This window comes from Aedes aegypti, chromosome 3 (genome assembly GCF_002204515.2).
Source record: "Aedes aegypti strain LVP_AGWG chromosome 3, AaegL5.0 Primary Assembly, whole genome shotgun sequence".
NCBI classification, from domain to species: domain Eukaryota; kingdom Metazoa; phylum Arthropoda; class Insecta; order Diptera; family Culicidae; genus Aedes; species Aedes aegypti.
The window spans coordinates 167,184,930-167,209,583 of NC_035109.1; the positions used below are offsets into that span (position 1 = coordinate 167,184,930).

General features: G+C 36.5%; 1 protein-coding gene across 1 annotated transcript in view; it reads left to right on the forward strand.

Annotated features, from left to right (window-relative positions):
- The window catches only part of LOC5563987 (homeobox protein Nkx-6.1), a 175,818-nt gene that overhangs the window by 48,498 nt on the left and 102,666 nt on the right, over window positions 1–24,654 (forward strand). The window contains exon 4 of the mRNA XM_021850733.1: window positions 9,896–10,083. Within this exon, the coding sequence (XP_021706425.1) occupies window positions 9,896–10,083 (188 nt within the window). The remainder of the gene's footprint in view (window positions 1–9,895; window positions 10,084–24,654) is intronic.

The window sequence follows — 24,654 nt, forward strand, 5'->3', positions numbered from 1 at the left end:
TCTAATCTAGTAACCATTGCCAAATAATTAATAAAATGAAAACAAGTTACGCTGCTCTGGCTGGACGTCATTTCTTCGCAGCGCAATTTCATTCGGTAGTAGCAGGTCCGTCACACTCGGGCTCAGAATGAGTACCACTTCTAGTACTGCATTTGGTCCCTCGGTAGTACAAAAGGTACCCAAGTTTGACAGATCGCAGTACACTTTTCACGGCATTCTAGATTACCTTATGAGCCATAAAATTTTGGGCAACTGCAAGGGACATGGAGGTCTTTAATTTGTCTTTGGTAGTAGTATTGACAAACGCACGTCGAGTGTTTATCCGTAAAAAATATGTTTTAGGGTAGATGTACCAATAGTGGAGGTACTAAGTACGATTGAACTTCATTTAAACGCCTAAATTCAAGATGCGCAATTAATGTTCATGTTAATGTTGTAACGCGAAGTAAAGACCATTGGCTTAATGAGAAAAATGATTTCATCGCAGTAATCCACGGCATGTCAGTGAAAAATAATACCTCCACTATTGATACACTGTTCCTTTAGTTGAGGTAAATTTTTAATTTGTGTTCCTATAGTTGCGGTATCCGTTGTTTTCTTATGGAATCCTCCACTATAGGAACACTTTACCGCAACTATTGGTACAAGTGAGAAAAGTTTTCAGAAGTTTTAGTGATATTTCATCATTTTTTAAAGCAATTTTTAATGATGTTTTCAACTATTCCGTTGTGTTAACAAAGCCAATACGTCGATTGGCAGTGTTGGTTCTATGGTTAGTGGAATAAAATCAGTGAAAACGGCACTACCGCAACTATAGGAACACCCACAACTTAAGGGAACACTTACCCTATTTTCGTTAATAGTGATAGTGATTTCAACTCAAATAGAAATAAAACGAAAGTTTTTTTCTTTTTTAATTACAGTCATTACAGTCATGGAATATGGTGTAAATGAGTACTGCGGGTGTGTGGAAAGAGGGTGTCCGGGATTATAACCAAATGTTTTAAATCCGGACATTACATTATATCTCCTCGTTAAATTGAAGTGGGACAAATATTTCTAATGTGATAGTGAAGGAAAACTAGTAAAACAACTACAGAACGCAACATGAATGAAAAATGAAACGAATTTGTTGTGATTTTTTATTACTACCGTTTGAACTGTAAGGAAGTGCAGTGCAGGGAATTCAAATACAAATTTCACTCATCATTCCTGCATTTCAAGCACTGTGAAGTCGCATAAATAATTTCAAATTGTAAGAATATATGGTATGTAATTGAAATCTAACAAATTTTAGTGATTTTTGCACAAATAATTCCAAAATCGAAACAATTGTCCGGATTTCGATTCAAAAGTGTCCGGATTCAAAGACAACACTTGCTGCAGGTGTCCGGATTTAAGGACAAGATATGCGTTCATTATTCTACCGATTTTTCTTTATAAAATCGTTATTTTTGAAGGAAAATGTATCACTCCCATAAATATCTGGTATAAAGCTATTCTTTAAGTAATAGAACTTTTAATTGTTTACCCAGAATACTTACTGAAAATGGTATTTAAACATTTGTCGCTGTGGGTATTGATGCATCCACGGTACTAGTTGATTGCTTGCTATTCACAAATTATACGCCTAGAAACTATTCCGGTAAGCTCCTATCTGCAGCCTGGAAGGTAATTGATAGTTTATGCATTGGATGGGATGTGGGATCGTCAGAGGTCAACTAATCCTCCGGAATGCCCTCGAGTGGCATAATGCGTTGTATGCTAATAATGGTGATATTGAGTCGTGTCTCGTGGCGTGTATATTGTATGCACAATGTATCTAAAATGAATTAGAGAATTAATATCCCAAACTAATGAAAATACAATTAATGTATAAATTGTATCTGGAGAGAACTGGGTGGTGTCCATTTGTGGGGTGATCGATGGTGCTGCGCGAGCAATGTGTTCGTGGATCCAGTCGCGAGAAGCGGATGGCAAGGCTCGACAGAAACATAGACAACATGCTATAATTAAAACGAATAATTACGCCCGTGACATATGAATTTATGTGAGATAATGAGGAAGCGCTACTTCACGGTGCTCCTGGTTCCGTTGATGTCTGGTGTGAGGTGTTATAAGCAAAACAGCGATATCGATAGCACTCCACTAACGTCAATTGCTGTCGCTCGTGTTCGAGCTATGTTTGTGTAGATAATAGGTACAACATTTGAGGAAAATAATAATAGAATAAACATATCATTCATTACTATAATCGTGGAATAGACAGGCGCTTCGATAATAATTAATTTATAACTTTGTCTGCCATTGCGACAGTATCTTGTGGTAGCGCAATGATGATATGTCTAATTTGGTGGAATGTGTGCGTAAAACTTTGCAAATACGTGGATTTTATGGGACTTACAATCTATAGCAATGCAACATAATTAAGTCATTGCTGAAGAGATGTTCAGAATTTTTTCACAGTTTAATTGCATTAACAGTCATTGCCAAAAAAAATTGACTAAATTATGTGGTAAAACTTTGTTATACACACTTACATTATTTCACCGCAATAATTACCGAAGTATAAGCCGTTGGATTCTCGGCGAAACCAATAACCGAGGTTGATTTCCGAATTTAATATGAAACCTAAATAACTTAAACTTCTTTTGAAAACTAATGGAAAGTGTAAGCTGTTTGAACCATGCTGAATAAATAAGCTGCTGTTGAAAATTTCTTCAGAAGTTTAGCAAGAAATTGTTCTGGAACTCCAACTAAAAATGATTAAAAAGACAATTTACACCGTCTTTAGCCAAAAGCTGTACAGACTGAACGATTACCAACATTAGGCTTAAACAACGAATAACACGAAACACTAAGTATAGGATCAATACGCCCAATATGGGGTAAAATGGCTCACCTCGTTAAATCATTTCTGGAAAATTTCAATTTGTATTCTTTGCCAAACGATCGGGCTTCCAATGGGTCGCGACGTTCTCAAACGACCCTCACAATTGAAACCTCAGCCAGTACAGTTGCTGGCTAGTGTTGTGTGCTATTTCATTACCTAAAAAATAATGCGCTCTCGGGCTAGGCATTGGATATCAATAGAAAGCGTTGTGTTTGGATGGGCATCTAATTCTTCCGAAAGAGGTGCACTTTGCGAAAAAGGACCACGTGATTATTGAGCTGAAATCGAATTCAGGCTAACTTCTGCGTTCATGAGTCCTCTCATGGCGTAGGGGTAACGCGCCCTAACTAGAGATCAGGGAGTCGTGAGTTCGATGCTCACTGAGAAGACGTGTAACTTTTTCGCAAATCTTCACATCAATTTGTCCATCTAATCCAATTGCAAATTACAGTCGCCTCTCCACATCTCGATATCGCAGGGACCATCGAGATAGGGAGAGATCAGAGAACAAATTTTTGATGAATACTAGATTGAAAAACACTCCGTTGCCAAGAAAGTAATACACAAACAGACGTCATTTCGCGCTCCTAGTTTGTTTTGAATCCGAAAATTTTGGTCTAGTAACCTTCGATGTTGGTCATATCGACATACGGAGAGAAAATTGAGAACGAAAAATCAATAGAAACACATCGAGATATGGAGATATCGAGATAAAGAGGATATCGATATATGGAGAGTGAAAATGTATGCAGACTGAAGGGACTTATGAAATCATCGACATAGAGAGAGATATCGAGATGTAGAACATCGAGAAGTGGAGAGTCGACTGTATATGTAATGTGTTAAGCTTTTCGGTAGTGGTCAAATGAAGTTTAATCGTGCTTAGTACTTCCACTATTGGTACATCTACCCTGGGTCATGCTAGAATGAAAATGCCTAAGACGTAATTCTGTATGTAGATGTTGACAACACTAGTAAAGATAACTCAAGTAGTTACAGTTTTCATCAAACCTTAAGTATATGTTTTGTGATATAGAACGAAACTTCCTTATCGGTATGGATCAGGAGGGGTATACGACTGTCAAGTATGTACGAGTTAATACCGCCTCGCTATCATATATCTCGTGGGTCAACCCAAACAGCACAGGTCGAAAGCACGGGTCAGGTCAGTCAGAAAATGCTACTGCGTTGTGAGGCACACTAACATTAACTTATCGGGAGTCAAACCCATACACTGAGACAAATGGACTATCTAAATACACAGAATCCCCATTTTGGAAAATCGCCACAAGAATTCAACCCGATATCATAAATTTGGCTTATGAAACCGTACATACACCACGTGTCTATCGACGCCTTGATGTGAAGTAATGCTAAAACGATAAATAAATCGATCGTATTGCTATAATCGTTCCATCTTTCATAAGGCAAGATGTATGAATTTCGATAGTCCAGTTCACTGTGTGTAGAGCAGGAGAAGGCTCCAGACAGGTGTCTTTGGTAAAGAACATTATTTTAAAATAAAGTGACCAGACGTCCACGATTATAAGCGTCTCAAGTAAAGTCTGGAATATACAGGTATATGAAGTAAACTAATGTGTAATTGAGAGTTTAAGTTTCACTGACATTATAATTCTGGTAAGCATTCTCTGTTTGGAACCTTCACATGGATGTGGTCTCACTTCTCTCATGATTGTGATCAAAATCATCATAAAGCTCGGATCGGTATTCTAACACAGCTTTGTTCACAGCTCTCACAAGGCTCACAGAAATCTATTCAAAATCAAGACAGGATACTCTTAGGTATTTTTGAAGATTTTTGTTTTTAAATTTCATAGAATTATGATAGGAATCCTCACATAAATCTAGCACAGATAATGTTCGAACCAGAAACTCAATAGTATTTGATTTTTCAAAATTCTGATGGATTTAATTAGAATTTTATTGAGCGAATTTATTAACTCCATTCGGTTCTCCGGGAATTCTTTTGGAGTTTTCTGAGGATCCGGATCAAAACTTCATAATGTTTTACATCAACATCTCAGTATACTCAGGATGACCAGTGCACCGGGAAATCGGGAAAACCGGTAAAAATCCGGGAATTTCAAATCACCGGGAGAAAACCGGGAAATATACAGGAATTTCAATTAACACCGGAAAATATTGCATACAGATAAACAACCACATCCACCAACTTTATATTTTTTGTGGATTTTTACTATAGCTTCTAGGTTCGAATCCCCAGTTAGTCAAGAAAGTCAGGGAATGGTATGTGGCAACATATTCTTTATACAAATGTTACCAAATGTCAAATCTAGTGAATTCAGTAAATTAAAAACTTTAAATAAAGAAACATCTTGCGAAAAGCGTTTTTAAAGTTTTATGAAGCATTTCATGTTACAAATTACTATGTTATGTTATCAATGACATTTCTCTAAGCAAAATATAAGAAAAATATTATTTCAATAATTTTTCGGAAACAACTTGTGGAACACTTTACTTATTTTTTCAAAACATATGAATTCAATACATAAATATAGATAAAGCAACGCCTGTTTTGGGAATTTCAAATAATATTTTACCGAATATATTTGAAACATTTTGTAAATTTTAAACCTATTGTTTTCATTAAATATTTGCCATCCACTTCTTGTTTGGGAATGGCAAAAATAGTTGGTTCATTCCAGAATTATCTGTTATATTTTATCAAAAATAATTGCCCTTAGAAAAACTTCTGGGTTTGTGGGGGTAAACACAACAAAAAAATGTATGCTGATGAACATGGAACGAAATGTTTAACAATTGATAAATTCGTTATTAAGTTTACTAAGTAAGTGGGTCCGTTTGAAGTGAAAACTATAATCCATAGTACACGCTCAAAAAACGTGAACTGTCAAAAATACACCGTGAACTACCATCATTGGTCACAGATACATGATCTAGTTCGCGGTGTATTTTTGCTTGTTGACGAGTTCACGTCTGTTGTTCACGGATACGAGAACGGATTTTTTTCTGTGTAAGATTGACTCGATCCCATCATATAAACTACAACAACTAAACTTTTTCATAACAACATTATCTTTTTCATAATAACATTATCTAAAATGACTGATGTAAAATATCGTTCCTTAGATCAAACTGAAGTTTAACAGAATTAGTATAAGCCCAGAAAATTTAAATACACAGCAAAAATCTGATTTCCGTCTACCCCTAATAGGAATGCGTTGGTGTATGACAGTTTTTGGTCGTTCTTAATGTCGTTTGAAATAGTAAAAAAAATGTCGTAACAATTAACATTTTTTATTATATTATAAAACCTGGAATATTTTTGAAATACCGGAAAAAAAACGGAAGTAAACCGGGAATTTGAAAATAACTTTTCACTGGCCACCCTGAATTATACTTTACTCAAACTGACTAAAATATCATTTGAGGAGTCTAAAGGCAAAGGGATGTATGTTAACCCTTGAAATCAAGGGACGAACCTTGATTTTTTAAATAGCCATAATTCAGAGACCAGTAGATCAATTAATTTGAAGTAAATTTGGAAGTTGGTCTTACAATCCTTGGTTGAGGTATCCCCGCTGACCCCTCCCCATTTTCCACGTAACGGGAAATGCGTGAACACGAGGGCTCCAAAATTAAGCTCAAACGAATATCTCAACATCCAAATGAGCTAGAAGGTTGATGTCTTCGGCAAAGCTGTTAAGCAGATCAATGAGCTTTCTGGCGGTATAGAGTCTGATTGGAAGTTCATATACTAGGTGGCGCTAGTAACAAATTTTATCCAATCTTCACTACCTCAAGATCCTTATCAGTCAGAAGGTTGGTGTCTTCGGCGAGAGTATTCAGCAGATTGAGGGCTATATGGAGGTAAAAATCTAATTGACAATTTATCCGCTAGTAACACATTTTCTTTAACTGTCTGTATTTGAAGATCCTTATCAACTAAAAGGAAGCCATGAAAACCATTTTTTTTAATATAGGAGCAATTCTCGCTGAAACCAGCCTGCAATTGACACACATCGTTAGAAATCCAATTTTATGTCACTGATCACTTTCGGGTTTCTCAAATTGATTGACCCCTCTTACGCCAGCTAGCTAAACAGTTTGCGAAAAAGACCAATTTTTGATAAATCTTGGGTATTTCTTCATGTGACATGTCTCATATTTCCCTTGGAACACAGAGCAAACTCAGTGGAATCGTATAGAGGAAGGAAGGAACTTTCATCTGAGACTAAACAAATTTTGGCGGCCATTTTGAATTTGGTCACCGTCTAGAATTTTGTTAGAAAAACTCGTTTAGATGGCGAATACTAGGCGCTCGTTTAGAAATCTGAGATCACCATCAAAAAGCTGAAACATCTATGATTGAAAACCTGTTTATTTGATGTTTTCATTGATTGCACTCGTCATATACGTCAAAATCGTAGAACATGATTTAGAAAATCGTTCATTTCATAGGGTAAATACCATTGCTCATCTAGTTTTTGTAGCCTATCTTACTCAGTTTTATTTCAACTTTCTGATGATGATCGCAGAATTCTCAACGAGCGGTGCGCTAATGGTGAAAAAACAAACGGGTTTTCTAACAAAATTCAAGATGGCGGACAAATTTATAATGGTCACCAAGCTATTTTTTGTCTCAGTTGAAAGCTATATCCTTCCTCTATACGACGCCACAAAGTTTATTATGTGTTCCAAGGGAAAAATGAGACATATAATATCCTAACAAGGAAGGAGAAGGAAACTTAAAGGACCATCCTTTAGTTTTAGCGTATACTAGCGATCAATGACATAAAATTGGAACTTTAACGATGTGTGCCGATGGTGGCCTGTTTTCAGCGAGAATTGTTCGTGGTTCTATAGCTCAATACAAAGATTATGAATATGAAGTTATGGAGAGAAGAGTGTATCATCAACTACCAAATTATTCTTCAATTAGGTTCCACCGTTACACTCGAACCTTCGTTTTCTCAGTATATCGACATACTGTAGATTGAAGAAAATTTTTTACTAGCGTTTCTTAACGGTTGAATTTTCTATCAGACTTTTCATGGTCAAATAGCTATTAATCAGCTGATAAGGATCTTGAAATACAGAAGATTAAAGAAAATTTATTGCTAGCATCACTCACTTAATCTGTTGAAGGACTTGAACAAAGACACCAACCTTCTAGTTGATAAGGAATTTGAGATAGAGAAAATTTAAAATTCATTTTTACTAGCACCACCTAGAGGATGGATTCTTAATCAGACTCTACACCGCCAGAGAGCTTGATATTTTATATTTATTATGATATTTGATATTTATTAACAAAAAAAAAATGTTTGAAACGACCAAAGATACCGCAATTGCTCATTGGTTAACTATTGAGGACTGCTGGAAATATTTAACTATCAATGACAATTTTCATTCTTTTAGGAAAGCCCGAAAATTGTTAATATGATATTGCAATACCTGATTCAATTATCAGTTTGGTGTTCCTAGACTGAGTAGGGTGCAGAGATGTTTGGGCACTTCCATGATTCACTTTTGGCATGGGGTTTTTCTCTACCGAATCGTCTGAAACTTTGCAATAAGAAGCACTTCAATATGTTGCATATTTTAGCCGAATATGAGCTAAGTAAATTAAAAAAAAAATCACTGCCGAAGTGAATCAAAAGTGCCAATAATAGGATCCGGCTCCATATACGCAAGTAATAATAAATAAATAAAATCTTTTCTGAAATCAACACAATTGGTAACTTGATTCAGTAAAAGATTATTTGATTATTTGAAATCAAGCTTGAAACAAGATATTCGGTCCGTTCCCTCCTCCAGTAATATCTTGGAACAACTCAATCAATTTCATCCATGAAATTAACAAATGCGGAACGCGTCTGTCACATCGAACGGAAACCAGCACCTTGTTGGGCTATTTACAACTTGTTCTCCACCAACACTGCCCCAAAGAGCCCCCCACATACTGCACGGTAGCCAACCATTTTGCCTTTGGTTTTGTCGCTGGAGGCGGACTTCGTTGGTCTGTTAAAATGCGAAACACGTACTTAAATGTCATCTGGTTTTACGGCGTTCTTATTCGCTCACGCTGCTTGGCTGGCTGGCTGAGTTGGCCCCGTAAGGAGGAAAGCTCACATAAAACCGAATGAGAAATAATAATGACATAAAATACAATGTTACAACACAAGAAACGTAATAGCTTCACTGTGCTTCGAGTGGGACACTTGCTACATGAATAGGGTTACCATTCGATTTGATTTAGTTGGACACATCCTGGTTTTGAGTTTGGTTGGGTGGTCCTGTTGTATTTTTGAAACATTGGTATTTGTCATGATTTTCTCGGTTCGATGTTAATATATAGTCGTTTCAGTTTCGTCTCACTTACTTTTCAACAAATTCTTTATTTAAAACATTTTTAATTAATCGAAAATGAATGTAATTATATCTTGCTCTTGCAAGAGACCAAAAAGTGTGACAAAAATATGCTTGGAGAAAAACGAGTTCGAAGTTTTTTCAGTATTTTTTCTATACAAATCTAGGGCAACCAAAAAACAAAACAGCCAATCTTCTAAGAATTATGTCGTTATTTCTGATAGAAGGAAAAACTGCCTAAAAGTATTGTTCGATAGTTTGGAAACAGTAGAATTTTTCAGTGTACATAACTCAAAACCGTTCAAACTGTTACATCTTCTTGCGTGTGGGCCCTTAAATGTGTGTTGTGTTCCCTGATTGTCAAACTCAGCTTATTGGTAACCCTATAGACGAAAGTGCCTCTCTATGTCACTAAGAATGTAGGTTTATTGAAGGATCCACCCGACAGGACTCGAGGGGGGTGCGGATGATAGCTTGTAATTATCTGTCGTCGTGAGGGCTTGTTAAAATCACATAACACCATTGTTCCTTGCTTGGCCATTGTCGTTCGCCTCCGAGTCGGAAGGATATTTACCATGGTAGGTAGGTAACTAATATTATTTTTTCTCCGTTTGGTCCTTCTTTCAGTGTCGGCCAGTCTATCACAATCGCATCACAACCAGGATAAGGATGGCAAAAAGAAACACACCCGACCGACCTTCAGTGGGCAGCAAATCTTCGCGCTGGAGAAAACCTTCGAGCAGACCAAGTATCTGGCAGGACCAGAAAGGGCGAAGCTGGCCTACGCACTGGGGATGACGGAGTCTCAAGTTAAGGTAGGTGACTGTGGACAGATATTACCTCATAAAAATCCCAACTTTGGTGGCGGCCAATACGACACCAACCACGGCACATAATTCGACCAGTCCAAATTTCCAAAGTAACAGATTTTCCTGATGGGTGCCTTTGTTCGGGGACATATGACTTTGTCATAAATAGGAAAACTGGGTGTTACCCACAAACCACTAAGCCTTTGTTGGGAAGAACATCTTTGCAGCGTTTCCCCTTTTTATATTGGTTAGATTATAGAAAGGATTTTCCTTACGTCGGATTGCGTTTCGATTTAAATCCCTGGCATCGATCATGGCACCACTTGCCGAGGATAGTGGGAGGGGAATTAATAAAAATGGACAAAACGCAAAGCGAATCGTTACATCAAATAAATTCAGCTACCCCATGAACAAATATGCCGAAAATTCAATGAATTTAATTTAACTATTTTCAAAACGAACATATCCATGCTAAAATTTACATTCAGCGACCTCTAGGAGCGGCGCTATTGAAAACACATTATGCATCAAAGGTCATTCTGTGACTTTGAAATGCTCTCAAAATTAAATTTTTGAATCGATTTTCATTATTTTAGTTTAAAACGAAACATATTAGATCTTCTTCTTCTTCTTTTTCTTGGCATTACGTCCTCACTGGGACAGAGCCTGCTTCTCAGCTTTTGTGATTATTAGCACTTCCACAGTTATTAACTGAGAGCTTTCTTTGCCAAACTTACCATTTTCGCATTCGTATATCGTGTAGCAGGTACGATTATACTCTATGCCCAGGGAAGTCAAGGAAATTTCCATTACGAAAAGATCCTGGACCGACCGGTATTTGAACCCAGATACCTTCAGCATGGCATTGCTTTGTAGGCGTTGACTCTAACCACTCGGCTAAGGAAGGCCCGGCGGCTAAGGAACATACTAGATCCTAGAATATAATGCTGAAAATTTTTTGGGTGTTTGGTCATTTGCTAACAAAATCACCTAGAACTTTTTTTTTTTAATTTGATTCGCTTCAATGGCATTACGGCTTGAATTTCGTGATTTTTCATTCCAATTTACATGAGTTTCAAGTTATGGACTATTGGATTTGACCATTTCGGAACTTTTCGAAACTAATTCCAGTAGATCATGATGTGGACATTTCCAGAACATCAAATCAGAAATTGTTCTGAACACTAGATTTGAAAGATCGAAATTCATGGGTTTTTATCCAGAAGTCAAAAGACGTAAAACTATCTATTAATAAAAACTTAAGATTGTTGATTTGTTGAACTGGCTTCAGAATTTCCTCTAGGAATTTGTTCAAAGTATGTTCCAGAAACTCAGAGAATCCTTGAGGAGTTCCACCAGAGATTTTTCCAGGAAATGCACCAGGATTTTTTACCATACTACTAGGCATTCTTTAACAATTCCACCATGTAATGTTGATTTGGTTCCACCAGAAATTTATTTAGATATGTATGTCAGGACTTCTATGATTTCTATTCTATGGATTTTCATCAGGAGTTTCAACATTAATTCTATTAGGGATTTCGTTAGCAGTTCTTTAAGGGATTCCAATATAATTTATCTGAAAATTCCACCAAGGATTGCTACAGGAATTCCATCAATGATTTCTTAAGATATTCCACAAGAGATTCCCATCAGGGATTCCTAAATGAGTTCCTTCGGTAAATCTACCAGAGATTCTTCTAAGAATCCCATCTTATTTATGGGATTGGTAATGGCAACCGCTTCTGCTTTTGAGCAGAAGTTCATGGGTTCAATCCCAGGCCCATCTCTTTGCTCGTACTTTGCAGTTGTATCTTTCACTCTTAATCTACCACACTTAAAACTATTCATTCATAGTTATCACTAGAACCAGAGATAGACAAGAAACCGTTTCCCTACGCTATAATTCAATTATTATAGAATTATATAACGCCTTTCCTTACGCCTTATACATAGGCAGTCTGCTAAGCATAAGCAAACCTCTTGATCATAAAATTACCTTACCCCTATACCTTCCCGCATGAACTGGCGTACATGCAGGGGTATAACAGGTCTACTGTGGGCCAGTTTTGAATGCATCATAAATTTCTCCCACTTCCCCACATTGAGCTGCATTCTGATGTGACAAGCGTCATTGTTGCCTCAATATAGAAGATCACCAGCACTAAGGATACTAATCCCAAGCAGTCATCTGGTTGATTCCTTGTGCGGGTGCAGCTGATCTGGCGATGCTGGAGTAGCAAGCGCGAGCAGTCAATCAAGCTCAAGCTCTCAGGGATTCTTCCAAGAATTTCATCTAGAATTCCAACAGCGACCTCAAGAAATTATACCAGGAATTCATCCAGGGATGCTTTCTAGCATTCCTCCAAAACTTCATTTTAAGATTCTTTCAAGAATTTCTCTAGAGATTCCTTAGGCATTCATCAAGTATTTGTTCGTTTGTTTGGGATTCTTACAGGTTGAATCTTGTTGATGAATCAGGTTGACCTTGAAATTGGAAGGTTAAAATATTTGGTGTGAGATTGTTTTAGCTGAATTTTTGGAATAAGTATGGAAAATAACACTTGAAGTTGAAAAAATCTGATTTTCCTCGACGAATATTTTTAAACTTTCAGGATGTGTATGTTCTGTCGAGATAGTTATTCTAGTTGAAAAAAAAAATCTGAGGTACGTGCAATTTTGGTAGTAACTGATATTTTGACACCGCGAGTTCCTTCGAAAATTCCATTCGAATTTTATGAACTTGAGTATGGATTTTTCGAAGAATGGTCAAGAAATTTACCATGAGACTCATTCAGTTATTCTATAGTTTCTTCATGAATTTTCCAGTTTTTCCTCACTTTAGGGTTCTTTCAAGGATTTCTCCAAAAACTCCATCAGGAATTCGTTGAAGGAATCTCAGTAGAAGGTTTTTTTTTAGGAATTAATGGCAAAATTGTTAGAGAAATCATTGAAGAAATTCTTTAATGGATCCTTGGAGGAATTCACAAAAGAAATCTTGCTGGAATCTATAGAAGGAAATCCTTGAAAAAATCAAGGAGGCATTCCTGGAAGAACCTCTAGTGGTTTCTCATGAAATTTCAGACGGATTTTCTGTAAGAATTTTTATGATGAATTCCGTTGATGCACAAGGTGGAAACCATCGACATGCACATGGAGGATAACAGCACATCGATAAAACAATTCATTCGTGTAGAATGTTTTAGATAAATTCTTAGAGGAATAGATTGAGAGATCCTTTGAGGCTTACTTTGAGGAATCCCTGAAAAATATCCTGTGAGCATTTTTGAAAAGTTCTTAAAAATATTGATAGAGTTCTTCCAAGGATACATGAAAGAGTCCTTCAAGAATTCTCTGGATATACAGCTAGAATCATTCTAGACGGAAACATTGAACAATTAAATATTCATAACAGGATATTTTAGACAATAACAAAAATCATGGACATATGCATGAAAGACTTCTTGGGCCAATCCGGTGAGGAATTCTCGAAGAATAGATTGGAAGAATTTCTTGAGAAATTCTTTATTGTAATCATGTAGGAGTTTTTGTAATAATTTCTGAAGTAATTTTCAGTTCATTGCTAGGAAAAAACTTTCTAGAAGATTTCCTAGAGTCTCATTTGAGAAAATCCTGGAAGAATCACTGACAAAATTTCTCGAAGAAAACAAAGGAATTTCATTTTGGAGCTTTTCCAGGAGTCCATAGAATCATTCAAATAGATTTCTAACCTATAGGTATTCCTAGGAAAATTTTTGAAGCATCTTGCATTGTGATTTCTAGATTGTTTTTTCGCAATAATCTGTGGAAGAATCCCTGGGGATTTAAATGTGGTAGTTTAATTGTTGAATTTACATTAAATTGCCGGAGAAGAGAAGCGAACTACTCGAACAATCTTAAAACAATCTCTGGAAGAACATCTGAAGGAATTCCTGTAGGCTTATCTGAACCAATTCTAAAAATCCAGTAGCTGTTGAAGGCTCCCACTGATTCAAGGATTAGCTTTTTCATACTTCTAAGTAAAATATCATGAATCCCGATCTGTCGAATGATGTTATGCGTTATAACGTTTTGTCTCAAAATTCAATACTCGACTGCGAATTGAGATTTTGTTGAATTATTTCACTGATATGTGTCATCGAATCAAACATCTGCATGATTTCCGGATTATGAACCAAGATGTTTGGTAGATGAGAAAGAATGAAGAAAAATTTTGTTCAATACTTTTTCAAATATAAGAGTAGTTCTTCTTCTTTTCTGGCGTTACGTCCCACTGGGACAAAGCCTGCTTCTCAGATTAGTGTTCTATGAGCACTTCCACAGTTATTAACTGAGAGCTCTCTTTGCCGATTGAACATTTTTTGCATATGTATATCGTGTGGCAAGATACGAAGATACTCTATGCCCTGGGGAATCGAGAAAACTTCCTTTACGAAAAAGATCTTCGACCAGCGGGATTCGAACCCACGGCCCTCAGCATGGTCATACTGAATAGCTGCGCGTTTACCGCTACGGGCTATCTGGGCCCCGAAGAGTAAGTACTATAAGTAATTATATCTCTCGATAGTTTACAGTTGAATCTAGCAAGTATTTTTTTTCCAAAAATATGTGTTGATTATTGACTATAACTTGCCGTTTGAAGTCACTAAGCGTTAGCTGTTCGGAAATGAGTCAAAACGGTATTATCAAAATTGTGCAGTATTGGAACCGGTTCTAGGTATTCAAATATAACTTTTTTATGTTTGGTCTATCGCATGGCTTCTATTTTTCTAACGATGGTACTAATAAATATTCATATTATTTCTTACCTGGACCCGGTTTCGAAATATTCCGAAATTGCCAAAATACAATAGCCCATAACATGAGCTTTGTAAATCGGAAATGAAAAGTAATGAATTTTTTGCCGCAATACCATTAAAGAGAATGAAATTCTGATTTTCTGGTTGTGTCAAATTTCATTAAAAATGGGTAGGTAATTTTTAATGAAATTTGACTGAAACTTGAGTCCAAAATAGTCAAATTAAAGAAAACATGTTTAGGTTTCAGTTCTAGGATCTGAAAATTATTCTTTTAAAGTTAAGGGAATACAAACTCAATCATAGAGGGGATTTTTGAGTGCGTTTAAAATATATTGACCCTTTTTAGCCCCTTAAGCAATATGTGTAACTTTTTCTTTGATGCTGTTGTGTCGAGTTTGTCATGGAGGACTAAATTTTAAAGCGATTTGAAATTGCACACATTCGTAACACCAAAAGAGCCTAAGTTTAAATTCCGGACAAAATCGCTGAAAATTCGACTCACAAGTGCGGATTTGAGCAATCGAATCGCTACACACTTTCCCCAGCTCGTAGTCGTATACACACACACTCGAAAGACAAGAACAGAATGAAAAACGAGGTGTTCGAAAGCCTTTTCAACGTTTGCACTTTTGTAGGTATAGTAGCAGCACCCTCTTCTCGGTCTACAGAGCTATTACAGCAATGTGTCAGATGGCGGTTCTTCTCGGTCTGCTTCCACATGTCGACACGGGGTGTCGCGCGGCCCAGTAGTTGAAGGAGGATATAATGGATGAGATTTTGATCAGTTGTAGACAAGCGAATTCGGTCGTTTCCTTTGCCATATACCGACCGGAGGCGGCGGCGCAAAGTGGCCCAAAGCTGACCAAAAGCTAAAAAAATAAGTCCACAAATTCTTCCAATGATATTTTTGATGGCTTTCTTGAGTATTGAATAGTAATACCTTACAATTTTAGATCGATTTTAACATCATAAAAACTGTATAGGTGTCAGCTAAATTTAAAGAATTCAAAAGGGTCCATGAATTCTTTAAATTTCGTGAATGTTGTTCAATCAAAACTGCTGTTTCTGTAGTAAATTTCAATCAAAACAGGCTCAACAAGTCTAATTAAAAATATACCTATCCGACGTATTTGACATGATTGTCATTTGAGAATACATGGAATTCCTTTAAAAAAATTGCAATTTTCAAAAGCTAAGACATCTAGGAAACACTCTTGAATGACCTCTCAATGTGTTACAACGACTCCATAGTTTGTGGTGAACTACAGCTCTTTATATGCATTTCAGACCATCCGATTTGTTTTAAAGATCGCATTCGCCAAATTAATCCAAAAGTCACAAAAAGTTTGCTGACGATATTTTGTTTAAAATTGGCATGTCAATGTATATATTTCAATAAATTTTTATGTTGATATTGTTTAATGAATCAAAATAACGAAATATGCTTATTTTGAACCAATTCTGACACATCTATCCAAAATATATGTTTGCTTATCAAAATACCTTTGCATGAGATTTGTACTTTTAGTCAACATTTGTATGATTGGCGACCACTCTGTGCGGAGGCTTTACGTATCGATAGATTGCGTGTAGGGCAGCGTGGTTGAGTTTGGATCGCTGCACAGACCGGTTCTACGGTGGCCTGGATACGGTGGTCAATTGAATTAAACGGTTTTCATGACACCCTCGGTAGGGATTTTGTTTTTTGCGCCTCGAGGGTTTTTTTCTTCTTTCTGTTCTGGTTGCTGTGTGGTATCGGCATCTTTACGAAAGGGTGGATGGACTATTGAATTCCCGTGGCTTAACGTATCTGTGAGGGATTTCATGGGAGATGACTGTTTACAAATTGGGTAATTAGGTGAGGATATTTTTCAAATAGAGATTTTAGCACATTTGATGGACGGATGGTGTACATTTGAATGAATGCTTTAAGGAGCATTCAAATATTGATTTAAACGATTGAAAATTTACGTTTTATATATTTGTTACATTTGGCTTGAATACCCTTAATCTGATTTTTTAAATGTTCAATTTTCATCTAGCATGAGCCCTAGATACTTGACTTCATCTGACCAATTTATTGGAACCCTTCCCATCGTGACAATAAGTGTACTTGAAGGTTTCAAATAAAGAGCTTTTGGTTTATGTGGGAATATTTTATGTTGAGTTTTGGAAGCATTCAGAAAAATCTTTCATTTTTGCAAGAATGAAGAAACAAATATCCAAACTTTTTTGCAATCTACTATACAGATGATACGCAGGCTTCGTTCTTTGTAGGCCTCTGTATCATCCGCAAACAAAGATTTTTGACCTCCCTAAGGTAACTCAGGTAAATCAGATGTGAAAATATTGTACAATATTGGTCCCAAAGAATAAACCCTCATTGGGTTTAAAGACGTTAGGCATAAGAATCTTAGGCATAAAGACATTAGGCATGATGGATGTTAGGCATAACATACGTTAGGCATAATGGACGTTTGGCATAAAATCACATGCAAGTTACCATTTGAAACTCGTCTTATATCGATTTTTTTGGGTCCATTTACAACTTCAATTATGCTGATGGAGGTGAGTGGGTGTCCTTAACTTGTAACAGCTCATAAAAAATAGTGCAAAAATCACATAACAGGCGTTACGAAGTGATGGGTTGGTTGATTGGAAAATGATTGTTGTCATGATCATTGTTATCATTCTGAATTCCACCTCAATTCATTTTTGTAAGTATCCCTTTATATTTGCGATGTGCAAACAAAGCATTATTTGTTTAAATAGTGATGTTTATTCTTGTGCGTATATGACATTTTTTATACTTCTTTTACATATCTATGTTAATTTGAAAGAAGGGAAATCTTCCATATGATTAACAATCAATAAGAAAATCAAAAATTTATGTTATGACAGGTGACATTCTCTTCGAAAATAATATTCTGGTAGTGTGACAACTATCTTCTTGCCGTTACATTCCCACTGCGAGTCTGCTCATCACTTTAATTAACAGTTCCTTTGCTGCTTCTGCAAACAATTTTCGATGATTATCAATTAATTTTGATCAGCCGCATATGTAACTTTTAGCGCTTTGAAAATATTTGAAATTCGTCTTGTTAGAAAAGTAAAATTTGATAAAGTATTTATTTAAGATACATAAGTCAAGTTACAATTTAACATAACACAGTATTTAGCATGGCATGCATTCAGATTCAAAACAATACTCCCGATTTTATTGCATAGAATTCTTACAACTTATCTGATTCATAAGTGTTCCACATAATTAAATTCAATAATTCAAAAGAAATTCGAAACGACAATTTTGGGATGGAAATATTTACATCTACAATTCCAATAACTATTAGTGCACCTAGAACCCACAAAACAGCATATTAAAGAAAAACAGTTTTTTTTAAACATCCTTTCTCTCCAATTATTGAATAAACCGTATACATATAATGAAGAGCATATGCTTCAAAGAAGAGGAAATGTATGATGGAAATATTAAGAACAATATGTCATATTTTAATTAGTAATTCTCGAAAAACCAGCTTATTTGCAAAAGAAGAAAACATTTCTGATTGAAGCATTAGCAGCACTGTCCAATAACTTTGTCGATAGTATAACTATAAAGAACAGCCTTCAACTGAAAGAAGAAATAAACTCTGATGAAAATTTTGACAATTATATGTGTACAATCAAAATCAAAAAAAGGACAGTAAGTCATGTACAGCTTCGTTTTTATTCTTGGCATTTCGCCCCAATACAAGTTCTTAGTGAACTAGGAGCACTTCCACAGTAATTTACCAAAATTGCCAAAGTAGCCATTTTGCATTCTTATTTGTACACGATACACGAGCACGATTTTATGTTATGGCCAAGGAAGTGAAGAAAACGAAAATATCTCTACTAGAAAACAAACTAAGGTACCTTCAGCATGGCTAATGAAGGCACTTGAAAGCATTGATATGAGACAATTTACACCGTCTTCAGCCAAAGGCTGCACAGATTGAACGATCACTAACATCAGGCAACAGACAACACTAAGCACCCAGTAGGGGACGGACCTGGTGTAGTGGTTAGAACACTCTCCTCTCACGCCGAAGATCTGAGATCGAATCCCATCCCCGACATAGTCACTTATGACGTAAAAAAAGTAATAATGACGACTTCCTTCGGAAGGGAAGTAAAGCCGTTGGTCCCGAGATGAACTAGCCCAGGGCTAAAAATCTCGTTAATAAAGATAGAAAAAAAAAAACCATTAGCCCAGTGATGAATTTTTCGTTTTGACGAAAAGTTTCCACTTATTGGAGCGGGAATTGAACCCACGCTTCGTGGCACTCACAATCCCAAGCAGCACAGTTTGTTTTAACTCAAGAATAAAATTAACTCTTGAAACTAATCCGAGTTGTCAATGGTTGAAAATATGACTTACAATTACACTGAATAGCAACGCAAAAAGCGCAAGAGGTGGAGTCTGTTTGCGACATATTTAGGTTATATCGAAATTGCTTATTTGTTGCAAAATAATTGGGAGAAAAAAAAATTAAAACAAAAATATCAACGAGAATCAAACTTAGGACCTCAAAATCAGCAATCTTTTCCACTACTCACTACTCCACCAGCTCTTCAAACAATTGCTTCGCCAATGTACTATAAAAGCGACCACATGGCCCATTAATCAAAGCTTGTTACTTATAACTTTACTAAACGCTTCGGAATACAATGGACTGGCAAAATTATACCACGCCTGAAATAATCTGAACTTTTCACAAAAACTTCCGCGCAACACATAAGAAACACCATTTAAATAAACAAACTGTTTCTAGACCATATTTTCGTTGTTAGATGATACGTAAGGTGCAACTCAAACATATTGCAACTGGATTGAAACAAACTTCTAGCTGTCACACACGTAGTTTAGTCCAACTTTCTCTCAACTGCACCAGCTCTTACAGAACCACACCAGCTCTTACAGAAAGTCTTTCAGACTTGGAATGCTAATATTTAATCTGAAGCGTACGATTTGACAAATAACTTTGGATTATTCTAACAATGTCTGTTGGAAAATTAAAGTTTTTTTTTAATTCGGATTCAACGGCTACGCAGTCTTTTCGGAAAAAAACGAGGTTTATTACTTGCCCAACGTTTCGACACAGGGAAACTAATTCTGTCATTTTTGGTCTTAAGTTTTGTCTAACTGTAACTGTCTGGTAAATTGGTTGTTGGTACATGACTTGGGTGGTTTTTGTGAACTTGTAACGGACTATCGGCTATTTTTTTAATTTTACAATCAAGCCTTCATGCCAAACACTATCGAATTCTTTTTTCTATGTCTAGAAGAGCAAGACCAGTAGAATAGCCTTCAGATCTGTTGGAACGAATCATATTTGTTACAAAGTTGGTGAGTGATAGAGTGTCCATGTCAGAATGCGAACTATTCATCGAATCGCTTGAGGATCTGTGTTGAAAATTTCGAGTTCAGTTTTTACTCCTCAGAAAAAAGGCAAAATGGCCTCATCTTTGCATCGCAGAGGAGTTTCTGTCAAGCCTGTAGGCAGCTATGAAAGTATTCTTACAAAGCTGTATTTCAACAGGAACACCCAAAGTTTCGAAAACTTTGGTTTCAAATGACGGAAAAAGTTGATGTTTTATACGCCTATGAAAGATGATTGCAACTCCCCCTATGCCTCATCAAGTCAATCATTACGATAAACAAAAAAGTTAGGATCTCTTTTGAGTTTGGATCCAGGTTTCAAATAAGTTTCAGTAATAATTGCTACTTGTATGTTGTTATTTGGATCCATTAGAGAACCATAATGAAAGTACATCATCCTATTAAACAAAACAGAATGTTGTTCAAATTATAACACTTATAACACATTTTAACAATCTTATGAAGGAAACTTTCTTATATATTTTGTAGCTACTTACGAGTCACATTTTGTTAAAAAAAAAAGTAACCCAAGGTACGGGTTACCACAAAGCTAAGAAAGATATCAAGGTGGATTGCATTAATAGGTTTCAAAATGATAAAGCGTACAGAGACAGGAATCATTTTAAATATAATGAATGTCCTAGGGTGGACATAATGGATCCCTATTTCGCCATAAGAGATAATTTGATTATTTTAAAATTTTTGATCATTCTGTGTATTTTAGTAGTTTGATATCAAATGAGTCTTGATGTTATAATATTCTAAAATATTCAAAATGTTAACTAACTAACACTTAAGACCAGACAGGGAACCACTTTAGCCATAACTGGTACACTTTCCCTATATATTACAATGAAGTCAGAGCCAAACATATTTGCCTTCAAACATTAAAGCTAATCCGTATAGCTTTCTAACAATGTGCAAGTTAAACACCTGCCCAAACGAAATACCGTGGTACCATTCGGATTAAACAAAAATGCAAATAAACTTCCATTCCACATTCAACTGTCTGCTGTTCTAGTTGTAGATGAAAATAAAAGTCCATCGTTTTGTTTATACACCACATTCGCCAGTTTTCTCGTGCACCAGCACTTGATTCTTAATTAAACCCCCTGCAATACCATTCGGAGCAACAATGCTCCAAGATGGCTCACTATGCCGTCGGGATTTTATCTCTCTTTCGGAACATTATTCTACATATCGTTTGTCTCTGTTCAATTTAATTAGTCCGGTATATACGGTCTTAATTGTTTTAACGATATTACAAAAGCTTGGCAGTCATATCCCCGTCGCCACATTCCTAGCGGAGTTGTTAAAGTGGTTTTCCGCCTCCAATCCGCTTTCCTTGTTATTTAGGTACTGTTTCTATTTACATAGAACATCGTAGAACGAAAATAATCCTTCGAAATGGTGTCAGCATTCCAACTGTTGTCGGATGCCATGATGTCCTTTTTGCCAGTAGTGCATGCCACAAAAGTACATATATGCAACGAACGTATCGCGCACCATACAACCTCATCTAATGAAAACAGAGCAGAAAAACAATTCGATTAAAAAGTTGTTTTGCTTTTATTTCGAGCTACCACCAGCAAAGGCCCGGATTTGAGTAGGGGTAAAGGGGCCAATTGACTTGGGTCTCCCGATCAGAGGAGCCCAACCGTTATTAAGCAATGAGCAGTTATGTTTCTCTAGCCGCATAAAGAAAGATCATTATTTTATTCTTATGACCAAAAACAAAATGACGGCAAAAAACAAAAAAAAAAAAACAAATGTGGGAAGGAGCGTCGGTTATTTAAGAAACAACGAAATATTTTCTACACCAGGTGAACAATGATCAATATCAACACAATTTCTAAAAATTTAATTTTTTAATATGTTGTGCAATTACATCTTTTCATAATAAGAAACATAGACTAATGTATTCCTCGGCATTTGACGAGTATCTATGAATTTTTTTCAGAGTATCTGATTGATTATATATACTCAGTTTATTATTCTTTGAAATTCATATAACCTTTGTCTGAAGTATATTTTGCTCCATGGATGTCTCATTAGTTTCTTTTTCATGAGGAATTTCTCAGGATATTTTTTCGGGAATGTTTTTTTAAATAAATTCAAACGCTATCCCGAAGATACTTTTTTTTATTTAATTCTTGAATTTTTTTTCAGAATTAGCACCAGTGATACATTTTCCAAATCTCTGAAATTCAACAAAAAAAATTAAATTTATAATTTCTTCATTAAAAGATTAAGGTAGTTCCGCAATACTAATCGAAACTTGCTCAGAAGCTCTTCTTGAGATTCTTTTAAGCATACTTCCTGAATATCCATCAGCAGTTGAATCAGTGACTTCTACATGAACTTTCCCAAGATCTTCAAGAACAATTCACAAAAAGTTTCTTTAAGATTTATTTTAGGATTGCCTCAAAATTCCTGAAGTAATATTTTGTGCAATCATGAATTTCTGAATCAGCTTTCAAAAAATATCCCTTACCCAAACAACCAACAAGCGACTTAAAAGTTCAAGTAATAACACGTTTATTCATACAAATTACATCAAACCCGCAAAATACGGTGGATAAAATCGTCAGTTTGAGCAACGGCCTCAACCTGCCTCCCTCAGGCTACGCCCATGCTATTCATTGTAGTTTTTGAGAATTTTCGCAGCGTTGGTGAACATTGCCACAAACAAGTTTGATTTTGTTTTGAAAATAACTAATAAATTACGAGTTGAGAAGGTTGCACCTGTGTTTATCATGAACATTTTTTCTTGAGATTGTATCCCAATCTGCAAAAGTTTTGTCAAACGATTGTCACCGCGCTTGTTTTGTCGTTTGTTTCACGTCTGTTTCGATGATAATTTGGTTCACTGGGCAAAATACAACTGTTGAGATGCCCAAGTAACCAAATAGCACTTTAATTCGCTTCATGTGCAAATATAGAGCTATTATACGGCTCGCATGCCCTGTGATAGCCGTGTAATAGCCCTATAAGCCCAAAAAGGTGAATTAGCGATGCTACAATGTTTCCCCAGTTTGGCGTGATGAAATGTGCCAAATTTTGGCCCCCTTAATGAGGTGACCAGGCCCCTTTAAGCCCAACTCCGGCACTGACCACCAAACTGCCAGTTACAGTTCATTCGGCTCAACAGCAATGCATTGAATCCTTTGTCGGATAGCTACTGCTATCCTTCTAAGGTCCTTCCAAACAGAGCATAACCAATACACATACCCCTTCATAGCGGGAGAGAAGTAATGCTCCGAAATATTCGAGAGAGTGCGCAGCCGTTCTCCAGTATGCAGCATAAAAATGCATTCACACAAACACTACCAAACCGTTATGATCAAAAGTGGTTCTTGGTTCGCTAGTCTGAGTCAGAACCGAATCATTGTCCTTCCTACCACCAGCACCACTGCACTCGAACCTCGAACCACGAACCCATTCCACATGTAGCGCTGAATTAAGAGGGTATTTAGAGTAAATGATATGTTTAAATGTTTCCTTCCGTGTTCCACCCTCGCCGCGCGGGGGAAGAAAAAGGTTCCGTCGGTCGGTCGCGAAGGGTGCCGAACGGGACCGAGGCGAGAGAGGTTTGCTTTATCTGGTGAAATCTTTTGTTATCCCCAATTACCTACCCAGCAGCGGACGAACTCGTCCTCGTCGGCACCGAGCGGGTTGAAAGGCATGCAAAAGGGGGAAAAAGGCACACGCTTTCCGAGGATAATCTTTTGAAAACAAGTCTTCTCGGCCGGAACGATTCTTCGCGTCGGGTTAGTGTGTAGGGGGATCCGATTTTCCCTTTTCTGTGCTCCGTAGCGAGCACCGGGGGTGGTTGACAATGCTGAACCGCGTGCTCTTATCATAAGAGCAAATTGAGATCATTACATTGTTTGTGTGTTTTGATCTGGGACACGCGTTGGCGAATGGTTTCCATCGATTTATTTACAGTCACGGTTTGCTCACACAGCTTGGGGTGAACGATTGTTGAAAGTTTACACTTTGCATGAAACGGTTCGTTGCATCTACAGTGCTGTTCTGAATAATAGCAGCGCATGTCGATTTTCATACAAAATGCTCAACTTTGACATGCTGTAGTTTTGTTCCCTTTCAAGCAATCGAGCTGAAATTTTCTCCACAGAACTACAAATATGATCAATTTTGTAACTAAAAAAAATCAGTTTTTTCTGAGTCCCTGCCGAAAAGTGAGACACTAGGTGAAATTTTTCGAAAAAATAGCAGTTTTCATTTTAAAATTTTTCTTCTACAAATATTTTAAACATTTTCGGTTTAGGTGTAGGTTTGATAAGTAGGAGGAGATTGTTCCAATGGTAAGTGATATACAATTTAAAACTATAA